The following is a 12,560-nucleotide window of genomic DNA, read 5'->3' on the forward strand; positions in this document are numbered from 1 at the left end:
CTGGCTTCCCCGGGACCCAACCTGGGCGGACTTGCTGTGGGAAGCGCACGGAGGGGCAGAGGATGCTGAATGCTCCGAGGTCAGACCTAGGAAGGTGGAAGTCGTGTGAGCTTTTTGCCTGGAGACAGTCTGCTCACACAGAGGAGACTTCACCAGACTGGCTTCATAGGGAGCAGTTGCAGAGCATTGCCTGGGGACTCCGTGACAGGGCTCAACCAGCACATTTACAGTGTCCATGCTTCATAACTCCTCTAGTGCCCCGTGTGCCACTGTTCAGTCTCCAAGCCACTTTGTGGCACCTATTTCCTAGAGTTAGCAAAGACTATCAACATCCAATTGATATAACTGCCAACCAATTGCAGGCACACTGGCAACAATCACCCTCACAGCCCCAAGAGTGCATGGGGGGGGGGGGGGAGGAGGATGTAACCAATTAGGGCATTTTAGCAGAGGCTGGAAGAGGATAATGCTGTTCCCATCAGAAGAGAGATCAGCGTCCCCCCAGTAAGGGCTTGTCTACAAGAGGAACCGACTGCAATAGCTACTCCACCGAATAACTCTAGCATGTTAAATTCACACCCTACCTTATTCGGAGATCACTTCCCTATGTAGACAAGCCCTAAGCATGGAGGCTTAAAAGAAGGGAAATTCTCCCCTCCCCACAGAGCAGGGAGATCACTCCAGCAATCACTGCAATGAGTGAGAGCTAACGAGGCCAACAGCTGTCATTGGTAGGTTAAAACAAACAGAGAGAGGGTGGCGTAGAGTCCAGAGTTAATCCTGAGGTTCTCATCCGTCTAATATTACACCAGTGCCTGACTGCCCAAGTGTTCAAAGTTCACTTAATAAACAGGACACTGCCAAGCAGAACTGCCATCTGTCCATAAATCTCCCCAGAAGGCATTGGAGTGTGGTCTAGGCATCAGGTATGGCATTAGAATCACACTCAAATCCTTGCAATGTTGACTGGAGCAATTCATCCCCCCAAGTTTAGACAGACTGATGCAGTGAGTGTCATGCAACTTACTGCATGGGGGGATGGGTGTGGGAGGAGCTCCCTGGAGGAGCACGGCGCTACTTACCGTGGTGAAGAGGTTTTACTCTGGTTATGCCTCCTCTATACTATTCAGGCAAACAAACAGTGCTGAAATCGATTCAGGAAATGCTTTTAGACCCAGTGTCAATGGGATCAGTCAGGCACTGACTGGCTTATGCTAGGCAAGAGTCCTTTTCTGGGATAGGCAATTTCCCACTATGCACTGGGAAAATACATGGAAGAAGGCTAAAGTAGCCTTTCAGGATTTGTAACACACATACCCTGCTCGGTCGTAACATTGATTTTCCGTAGTTTATTGAACGCAAGTGCATCTGCAAAAAGAAACAGCTCATAGGATAGAAACGTACAGTCCCCAGCTCAGTATGAAACTCCTCCACCCATCCCAAGGTATGTGAAGAGAGAGGTCTTTGTGGGACACTTCCTAAATACTTTCTTCTCCCTTCTGCTAGTATCATACATAAGGCAGGGAAAGAAGCTATAAATCCAGGTCCACAAATATTTTTAAAAAATCAAGGTGGAAAAGGAATTAGGTATGGAAGTGTGACTAATAATAATGGGATGAAATTAAGGAAGGGAAAGTTTAGGCTCCTTATCAGGAAATACTCCCTGACAGCAAGATGTATTTGACGGTGGAATAACCTCCCAAGAGAAGTGAGGGGAAAAAAGTCATGTCACTCTAGACTTTTAAAATTAATACTGGTTTGTGATGCTCAAGAGAGAGGGGAATCACAGAATATATACATGCTGTAGGATGAGAAAACAGAAAGGATCCCAGGAATTATCTGTCATGACACAGAAGCGAGAGGGAGGTTAAGGAGTTCAGTGTTTTGCCATGTCAGGTGCAAGCTGTTAGCAGGACATCCTTGTAATGTTTAAGAGACTGCAAGACGTCGGGGTGGCAAAAAGTATTTGGAGGTGGTACATGAAACCATGAGACCAGCTAAGGTCACTCAGGGATAAGATACAGGGGGAGAAAAGGACAGAACCCTGTGGGTCACAGACAGAAGGGTAGACTCCAGAGGGGAGAGAAAGTGGAGGAAGAATCCAGGAAGTAAGGGAGAGTCAAGAACAGCGTGATCAGCAGTGTTAGGACTCTCAAATGCTAGTGACAGGGCAGTGCTCTGAAGATGCTTACGTGTGAGGGATACAACTGGGTTAGGAGACCAGAGTACTATGGCTACAGTAAGATGTATCCATCTTCAGACACTAAAGTTGGAAAGTTTTGGACCCAGACTCCAAGTACTTACACGTCTCACAATACGCCTCATCTGATCCATCTGCACAATCTGAAGTTTCATCACATTCCAGGAAACCATCAATGCAGCAGCCATCTCTGCATTTGAAGTGAAAGGACTCACAGTTCCCATTGCACACTGTAATAGAAAGAAGCTGGACTTCAGAAAAAGCAGACTTTGCCTCCCTCAGGGAACTGATGGGCAGGATCCCCTGGGAGAATAACATGAGGGGGAAAAGGAGTCCAGGAGAACTGGCTGTATTTTAAAGAATCCTTATTGAGGTTACAGGGACAAACCATCCCGATGTGTAGAAAGAATAGTAAATATGGCAGGCGACCAGCTTGGCTTAACAGTGAAATCCTTGCTGATCTTAAACACAAAAACGAAGCTTACAAGAAGTGGAAGATTGGACAAATGACCAGGGAAGAGTATAAAAATATTGCTCGAGCATACAGGAGTGAAATCAGGAAGGCCAAATCACACCTGGAGTTGCAGCTAGCAAGAGATGTGAAGAGTAACAAGAAGGGTTTCTTCAGGTATGTTAGCAACAAGAAGAAATTCAAGGAAAAAGTGTGGGCCCCTTAGTGAATGAGGGAGGCAACCTAGTGACAGAGGATGTGGAAAAAGCTAATGTACTCAATGCTTTTTTTGCCTCTGTCTTCATGAACAAGGTCAGCTCCCAGACTACTGCACTGGGCAGCACAGCATGGGGAGGAGGTGACCAGCCCTCTGTGGAGAAAGAAGTGGTTCGGGACCATTTAGAAAAGCTGGACGAGCACATGTCCATGGGGCCGGATGCGCTGCATCCGAGAGTGCTAAAGGAGTTGGCGGATGTGATTGCAGAGCCATTGGCCATTATCTTTGAAAACTCATGGCGATCGGGGGAGGTCCCGGATGACTGGAAAAAGGCTAATGTAGTGCCCATCTTTAAAAAAGGGAAGGAGGAGGATCCTGGGAACTACAGGCCAGTCAGCCTCACCTCAGTCCCTGGAAAAATCATGGAGCAGGTCCTCAAGGAATCAATTCTGAAGCACTTAGAGGAGAGGAAAGTGATCAGGAACAGTCAGCATGGATTCACCAAGGGCAAGTCATGCCTGACTAATCTAATTGCCTTCTATGATGAGATAACGGGCTCTGTGGATGAGGGGAAAGCAGTGGACGTGTTGTTCCTTGACTTTAGCAAAGCTTTTGACATGGTCTCCCACAGTATTCTTGCCAGCAAGTTAAAGAAGTATGGGCTGGATGAATGGACTATAAGGTGAATAGAAAGCTGACTAGATTGTGGGCTTAACGGGTAGTGATCAATGGCTCCATGTCTAGTTGGCAGTCGGTATCAAGTGGAGTGCCCCAAGGGTCGGTCCTCGGGCCGGTTTTGTTCAATATCTTCATAAATGATCTGGAGGATGGTGTGGATTGCACCCTCAGCAAGTCTGCAGATGACACTAAACTGGAGGGTAGGGATAGGATACAGAGGGACCTAGACAAATTAGAGGATTGGGCCAAAAGAAATCTGATGAGGTTCAACAAGGACAAGTGCAGAGTCCTGCACTTAGGACGGAAGAATCCCGTGCACCGCTACAGACTAGGGGCCGAATGGCTAGGCAGCAGTTCTGCAGAAAAGGACCTAGGGGTTACAGTGGACAAGAAGCTGGAGAGGAGTCAACAGTGTGCCCTTGTTGCCAAGAAGGCTAATGGCATTTTGGGATATATATGTAGGAGCATTGCCAGCAGATCAAGGGACGTGATCGTTCCCCTCTATTCGACATTGGTGAGGCCTCACCTGGAGTACTGTGTCCAGTTTTGGGCCCCACACTACAAGAAGGATGTGGAAAAATTGGAAAGAGTCCAGCGGAGGGCAACAAAAATGATTAGGGGACTGGAACACATGACTTATGAGGAGAGGCTGAAGGAACTGGGATTGTTTAGTCTACGGAAGAGAAGAATGAGGGGGGATTTGATAGCTGCTTTCAACTACCTGAAAGGGGGTTCCAAAGAGGATGGATCTAGACTGTTCTCAGTGGTAGGAGATGACAGAACAAGGAGTAATGGTCTCAAGTTGCAGTGGGGGAGGTTTATGTTGGATATTAGGAAAAACTTTTTCACTAGGAGGGTGGTGAAACACTGGAATGCGTTACCTAGGGAGGTGGTGGAATCTCCTTCCTTAGATATTTTTAAGGTCAGGCTTGACAAAGCCCTGGCTGGGATGATTTAGTTGGGGATTGGTCCTGCTTTGAGCAGGGGGTTGGACTAGATGACCTCCTGAGGTCCCTTCCAACCCTGATATTCTATGAAAGATTATGGGTTTTTTGGGGTGGGGGGGGAACAGTGTTCACCAGAAAACCCCCACCTCCTGGCACCCAGATATGTCGTGAAGGGCTTGTGCCTCCCTGTGAGCTTGCTGGGGCATGGGAAGCCTGGATAGTACTCACTTCAGAGTCCATCAGTGCCATTCCGAACTTGGTCCAAGGAAGTCAGTGGGGAATGAAACAAAGTGCCTCCTTTCCCCAGGGAGCGAACAAGCTTCCTCTTTCATGACTTGGAAGTGCAGAGTGCTAGCTATAAAGCTACAGAACTTAGATTTTAGCCTCGACACCCACCTTTCTCATTCACACTTACTGGAACACACTGCACATTAGACAGAGAGGTATGAGAAGCCTACCTGGCTTGGCCCGCGTTCCAAAAGAGCCTGCAGAAAAGACATAAAAAAGCTACATTATTTTGGTGAATCAGAGTCTGTTCTATACGGTCTCTATGCCTCTCACAATAACCAAGGCTACCCTAGCACAACAGCTACCTAGGACAAACATTTTGATTGTTTACCAGAATCCAATATTGCATTTTCCAGGAGAGCTATATCCTGTGTGGGGAAGGGAGGTGGGAAAAGTACTGACTGCTCTGAAGTCCCTCCCACCTTACCCCTCCTAAGCCAGTCAAGCTATTCCAAATTGTCTTTCTTGTCTCCGTTCCTCTGCCCTCACCTTAAGGCTCAATATGAAACACAGTGGCCTGACAAAGGCCCCATGAATTCGTCACATCGCAGACTTTGCTGATTGGCTCTTAAAGGCTCAGCTGTGCTACGGCTAAAGGGTGTAAGGAGAAAGCTGAATTTCATGGGAAAGAGAGGAATTTCTGGTACCTCCATGGCAAGACACCTTGTTCTGTGGCTACATTTATAGGTAGCACGAAAAGGATTTTGAAAGCAAGTCTGTGGCCACAGAAGTGTAGTAAACACCAGGCCTTGAATGAACTTCTTTCACGCCATGGTGAGTAACGCTGAGTAGACAGAAACTTCAAACTAAATACCAAGTATATGCCAATCAATGGAACCATGAGACCACACTGACCCAGGGGTTTCTGCTCTAGATGGACTCACCTTGAACATTCTTGCAGGCAAGTTTACACTCTTCCTCCCGTACGTAGTTATTCTTGTTGGCCTTGCAGCCCCCAAAGGTGAATCTCTCACATTGCTGAGACGCTGGATTGTAGAACCAGCGGGGAAAGGACCCACGGCACCGACCCACCTTACTAGGAGCCAAGCAGAACTCTGGAATGTAAGAAAGGTACTCCAATGCAAAAAGTCTGCATGCAAGGCCAGAGCTCGTTTTACTTCAACTCCACAGCTGGAGTATGGATGCTTGGCCTTGCTGAAATATCAGGAGGTGAGCTGGATCAGCAGCAATGACTGCAGCGTACTGCAAGGGCAGGATCAAGCACTAGCTAATCTGACACCAATTGTCCCATCTTTGTAGTCACAAAGGGAGGGCAGGAGCAGGCACTGGTGGCTTGTGGGAGGGCGGGGGGGAGGAGGGGGAAGAGTTCTCCCAAAGGCTACACATATCTTGAGCTCAGTCCAAGGACGTTCCTTCTAAAAAATATTTTCTTGTCTGCATTCTATGGAAGTCTATTTACCATGGTACTGGGATGGAGGGAGGACACCTCTGCTTAAGGCATTGCTGCCAAATGGCCACCAAGAACTCACACTGCCTCATTGACGCAGAACTCTGAACATCTTGATTACCAGGCATGAGGGACGTACCGGACGCCGCTTCCCACAGCCCCCATTGGCCTGCAGCAGCAAACTGTGGCCAGTGGGAGCCGTGATCGGCCGAACCTGCGGACGCGGCAGGTAAACAAACTGGCCCGGCCCGGCCCGCCAGGGGCTTTCCCTGCACAAGCAATGTCCCAAGTTTCAGAAACACTGCCTTATACTAATAAAGTTTAGGTGTGGTAGGTTAAATTTTCATCTGGAGAAACTTCATACAGTCGTCCTGCCTCCAGTCCCCCAACATACGGTATTCCCATGCACCATCTCCCACAAGAGTGCTGGTAACATACTTAGCTTGCTGATAACCTATTAGAGCAGCAATCTTAGGTGGGACCCCTGGAGATTCTAGTTCAAAGGTCTATCTGGGTAGACTCACCTTCAGTCTGTTCAGCTGTCAGGACCATAATTGTGATGTTGCTGGAGTCCTGCTGGCCAGCACTGTCTGTGACAGTGAGCTGGAAGACATACTGCCCCTCCTGCAGGTTGGAGATCTCAGCTTGATCTTCCCCTTTCTTCGAGAAAGCAAAACAAACAAAGTCAGAGAAGGAGCTGGCATATCAAACAGTGGGGGAGAGGGGAGTATGTGCACATGTGTGTCGCATTAGGAGGAGAGCAGCTGAGCTACACCTGGAATAGGCTTCCACCCACTGTCATCTTGAAAGCACTTTGGGATTCTTTACAACTATGGGCTAGATTCTGGCTGCGCATGCCCAAGCGGGCTAAGGGAGGTAGATAACACCACATCCTCAGCACCCTAGCATGACCAATCTAGATACTGGTGGTCTTTAGGGCACTACACTTTGGACTAGCCAATAAGCCTAGTAGTGCCATAGGCTCTGAAGATATTACAGCCAGATAGGAGTCAAGAGGCATGGGTTCTATTCCTTACTCTGCCACTGATTTGTTGTGCAGTTTTGAGAAAGTCACTTAGCAGCTTTGTGCCTCAGTTTCCCCATCTGTAACTGGATGATAAAACCTTATGTAAAGAACGCCTCAGTGACAGGCATTCTAACTGTGTTGTTGTTGCTTACTAGTCTCTGGGTACACCATGCCATCTGACAGCAGGCATCAATGGGTTTTAAGTCTTGGCTTTAATTAGCTCATGTAGCCTTTCAGGCACGTAAGGATTGCAGGATTTGAACAGGGAGAAGCACCTATCCAAGACAGTGATGAAATCAGAGAACAGCCCAATGAGAACAGGAGCAGAACTCTAGGGACAGGCCACAGGGATACGAGCTAGCCCATTTGAGGAGGAGAAGGCTAGCAATCAGAGCACAGTAGAACCAGAGTATGGGTCAGACACCTCGCTCAAAGACACGCACTAAGAAGCAAAGACGGTTATAGCACTTTAGATACTGTTTTTTCTCTCTCTCGCAACATTCCAGTGGTGAAGCACTGGAATGGGTTACCTAGGGAAGTGGTGGAATCTCCTTCTTTATTGGTTTTTAAGGTCAGGCTTGACAAAGCCCTGGCTGGGATGATTTAGTTGGGGATTGGTCCTGCTTTGAGCAGGGGATTGGACTAGATGACCTCCTGAGGTCCCTTCCAACCCTGATATTCTATGATTCTCTCTCCTCCCCGCCCCCCCCAAAATAGAACAGACCAAATGCACAGGGGATGAAGATCCAGGAGCACTTGCTGGATTCTTGACTTCCTGTGCTGCAAGAGTTTCCTGATGGAGAGGAGAAAGGTTAGCTCACTAAGCAATGACAGCACCACCAAGTGACAACAGCAGGGAAGTATAAAGCATGGAAGATGCATGGGAGAGAGCAGAAGAGACAGAAAACGGTAGGATATTGATAGGAAACTCTGTCATTGTGGCCCAGCTTCTTCCCTCAACTCCTCTGCCCTTAACTCACTTTAAAGAGGGGCGAGATAGAGAGCAGACACTTGGCTGCAACAACATGAAGAGGGAAGGACAAGGTGACCCATAAGATATTGATCACTTGCAACATATTTGGTGTATACAGCATGAGCCTTTGGGAGAGAAAAGCAGCACTCGCTCCGCTCCTACCTCCACCACCACAGAGGTGTCACCAAGCAGAAGTTTCCAATCATAACTGACAATCCCATGGTCATCTGAGCTCTCTGTGCCTCTCAGTAACACTGGCTCCTGAGGCTGCACCTTCATGTCCATCCCAGCACGGGCTATGGGAGGCTTATCATCTGGAGAAGAAAGGCAACAAAAGGCTTAGGTAAGAAGAAGGACTGGGGTCTTGTCTCAACCAGGAAAAGGGTGGGATTCCCCCAGACTGAATACATGTGGGTTCCAGTCACTGAAATAGGAAGACGTTTGATCATTCTATGTTAGTAAGCAAGTCGCTCTGAAACAGAGAAGTGGGGCACATGAGGAATGCCGGGTCAGTTTCAAGGGTCTGGAGCAGAATTATTTCTCTTACCTAACCCATCTTCTCCATTATTAAATGTGACTGGTCAGTAATCCATACTGCAGCCAGTCTCTTTGAGCCAATTGCAACTACTTAGAGATTTTACCTATAGGAAGAAGTATAGGTGACAAGGGAACATCTTGTTCCTACAGCTGTGGACTCCTAACACTCACAAATTTTACATAACCCAACCGCCCCCCCCACACCATTTAATGTTGGCGTTAGACAAGGAATCAGTTCAACATTTTCTACCAATTAATTCCCTCCAATACCCAACTTAAGGAGACACTTTTGTGGGGGAAGTGATAGAATTCACTTATTCCATGTTTCTATTCAAAACTCATATCGTCTCTGGAGAATAGCCCCCCCTTGAAAAAAAATCTTGCACAACCTTCAAATGCCATCCCATGGACCACACCCCTCCCTTCACACCACTAACACAATCTGGATCAAAAGGTCACTCTGGAAAATGTAAGACGCAAAAGTAAATCCTCATCATGGGAACAGGCCAGTAAAAACAGAATGCAGGCCATAAAACTTCACCCAATAATTTCTGCATCAAGCCCAATAATTTATACTCAAATTCAACCACATCTTTTAAGAAGTCATCCATTCTTGATTTATAATCCAGCTATGAAAGCTGTATACTGTGCTATGAATGGTTACTATAGAGGGAGGTTCAGAATACACCAAATCTCTTGGTAAACTATTCCAATGGTTTATTTATTCAAGTGACACCATCAAAGGACCTAATCACATTAGCCATGCCATCAGGGGCTCGTTCACCTGCACATCTACCAATGTAATATATGCCTTCATGTGCCAGCAATGCCCCTCTGCCATGTACATTGGCCAAACAGAACAGTCTCTATGCAAAAGAATAAATGGACACAAATCTGACATCAGGAATCATAACACTTCAACCTCTCTGGCCACTCAGTAAAAGATTTAAGGGTGGAAATTTTGCAACAGAAAAGCTTCAGAAACAGACTCCAATGAGAAACTGCTGAGCTTGAATTAATATGCAAACTAGATACCATTAACTTGGGTTTGAATAGAGACTGGGAGTGGCTGGGTCATTACACATATTGAATCTATTTCCTTAAGTTAAGTATCCTCACACCTTCTTGTCAACTGTCTAAATGGGCCATCTTGATTATCACTAAAAAAGTTTTTTTCTCCTAAAAAGAAAAAAGAAAAGGAGTACTTGTGGCACCTTAGAGACTAACCAGTTTATTTTTTTCTCCTGCTGATAATAGTCATCTTAACTAATTAACCTCTCACAGTTTGTATGGCAACTTCCACCTTATCTCTATGTGTATATCTCTTACTATATGTTCCATTCTACATATCCAACGCAGTGGGCTGTAGCTCACGAAAGCTTATGCTCAAATAAATTTGTTAGTCTCTAAGGTGCCACAAGTACTCCTGTTCTTTTTGCGGATACAGACTAACACGGCGGCTATTCTGAAACCTGTCAAATATCCCAATGGTTAATTACCTTCACTATTAAAAATTTACACCTTATTTTCAATTTGAGTTTTTCTAGATTCGAGTTCCAGCCATTGGATCTTGCTGTGCCTTTTGCCTACTAGATTAAATAGCCCTTTGGCATTAGGCATCTTCTTCCTGAGTGAATACTTCTAAGCCATGATCAACTCACCTCTTGGCCCTCTCTTCAATAAACCAAATAGAATCAATCTCCTTAAGTCTCTCATAGTGAGATGCATTTTCCAGACCACAATTCTTTGCAGCTCTTCTCTGAGCTGCCTCCTATTTCCCCCCTCCCAAAATCCTTTAGAGTGTTGATACAAAAACTGGACAAAGTATTCTAGTAGCTTTGTGAGACCCTACTACTACTCTATATCACCTCCCCACTAAACAATTCTGTTTATACAGCCAAGCATCACATGAACCCTTTAGCCAGAGAATTACAGTGGATACTCAAGTTCTTTCCATGGCCACTGCTTGCCAAACCTCACATCCTGTAATTATGGCTTACATTCTATGTTCCTAGATGTAAGACCTCACATTTGGCTGTATGAAAACGTTTGATAGAAAACTGGGTACAAAAGCCATCCAGAGCACTCTGTATAAGTGACACATCCCTGTAATCAAATTTACCACTCCAGTCTTTGGGTCACCTGCAATCTTCATCAGCAATGATTTTACATTTTATTCCACAGAATTTTTGATAAAAATAATTCCTAAAAGTGTAGGGCTGGAAGGCACCTCAAGAGGTCAGCTAGTGCCATCCCCCTATGCTAAAGCAGGATCAAGTGTACCTTGGGCACCCCATCCGACAGGTGTTTTGAATCCCCATCTTTGGGGGGTTTTTTAAAACAGTTTATGCAAAGCCTCCCTTTGAAGCCTATTCCACTACTTAACTATCCTTATAGTTGGAATGTTTTTCCTAATATCTAACTTAAATCTCCCTTGCTGCAGATTAAGCCCATTACTTTTTGTCCTATCTTCAGTGGACACGAAGAACAACTGATCTCCATCCTCTTTATTACAGCTTGTAACATATTTGAAGACTTATCAGGTCCCCCCTCAATCTTCTTTTCTCAAGACTAAACATGCCCAGTTTTTTAACCTTTCCTCATAGATTATGTTTTCTAAACCTTTCATCATTTTTGTTGCTCTCCTTTGGACTCTCTCCAATTTGTCCACATGTTTCTGAAAGTGTGACACCCAAAACTGGACACAGTACTCCAGCTGAGGCCTCACCAGTGCCAAGTACAGAAGAACAACTACCTTCCTTGTATTACATAGGACATTCTCATTAATACACCCCAGAATATTAGCCTTATCACAACTGCATCATCTTGTTGGCTTATATTCAATTTGTGATTCACTCTAACTTGTAAATCCTTTTCAGCAGTACTACTACCTACTCAGTTATTCCCCATTTTGTAGCTGTACATTTGATTTTTCCTTCCTAAGTATACTACATTGTGCTTGTCTTTACTGAATTTCATCTTCCTCATTTCAGACCAATTCTCCAATGTGGCAAGGTCCTTTTGAATTCTAATCCTTGCCTCCAACGTGCTTGTGAACCCTCCCAGCTTAGTGTCATCCAGAAATTTTAGAAGCATATTTTGCCCTCCATTATCCAAGTCATTAAAGAAACTATTGACTAGTACCAGACTCAGGATAGACCTCGGGTGGACCCCACAAATACACCGTCCTAGTATGACAGTGAACCACTGGCAAGTACCCTTTGAGCACGGTCTTGCAACCAGTTGTAAACCCAGTGCCCCCTTGGGGACGAACTAGCGTGACTCACAAGCGCTCAGGCAGGCAGCCGTTGAGGGGTCATGGCGTGCACCTCTCCCACTGCTGCCAGCCCTCTTCTCCTCCTCGCGTTCCTCCTGTGGCTGGACTCAAGCTGCGGCGCGTGCCCTGTGGCAAACCGCAGTCTGTCACCCCATCGCTGGCACCCAGGAGTTCGAGGAATGTATCCCTGTCTCCGAGTGCTGGGAATGGGGCTGCTAGAGAGGAGGGGAGGAGAACGAGACTGCCCCACTCAGGGTTCTGTCGCCTGATGGGACTCCTGTGCTGCCTCCCCTATAGGGTCCTGAGAAAGAGTATGAAAAAGTGTCTCTGTGTAGGCAAGTGTGTGCATGCATGCACTGTATGTATGTATGTGTGTGTGTGTGTAAGAGACTGTCTTTGTGTAGGGAGGGGCATGTATTGCTGTGTGAATGAAATCTGCAGCCAAACTGACTTTTATTCCTTCTGCTGGCTTGCACACACACACACAAAAATGACGACATAAAATGTGTGTATTCAATTCATAACAAGTTTTTAAAAAAGAAGGGAACTCTAAAAGA

At 46.1% G+C, this 12,560-nt stretch overlaps 1 protein-coding gene across 4 annotated transcripts in view; it reads right to left on the bottom strand.

The window, feature by feature from the left end:
• The window catches only part of SPINT1 (serine peptidase inhibitor, Kunitz type 1), a 30,192-nt gene that overhangs the window by 5,495 nt on the left and 12,137 nt on the right, over positions 1 to 12,560 (bottom strand). For 2 of the 4 annotated variants that reach the window (XM_074955685.1, XM_074955683.1), the window contains 6 exons: positions 8,352 to 8,503; positions 6,714 to 6,849; positions 5,666 to 5,836; positions 4,952 to 4,978; positions 2,305 to 2,430; positions 1,318 to 1,368 (listed from right to left, as the gene is read on the bottom strand). In XM_074955685.1, coding sequence (XP_074811786.1) covers positions 1,318 to 1,368; positions 2,305 to 2,430; positions 4,952 to 4,978; positions 5,666 to 5,836; positions 6,714 to 6,849; positions 8,352 to 8,503 — 663 coding nt within the window. The remainder of the gene's footprint in view (positions 1 to 1,317; positions 1,369 to 2,304; positions 2,431 to 4,951; positions 4,979 to 5,665; positions 5,837 to 6,713; positions 6,850 to 8,351; positions 8,504 to 12,560) is intronic. The other 2 variants (XM_074955684.1, XM_074955686.1) reach the window with 2 other exon arrangements.

The sequence above is a fragment of the Natator depressus genome, chromosome 6 (genome assembly GCF_965152275.1).
Source record: "Natator depressus isolate rNatDep1 chromosome 6, rNatDep2.hap1, whole genome shotgun sequence".
Taxonomy (NCBI): domain Eukaryota; kingdom Metazoa; phylum Chordata; order Testudines; family Cheloniidae; genus Natator; species Natator depressus.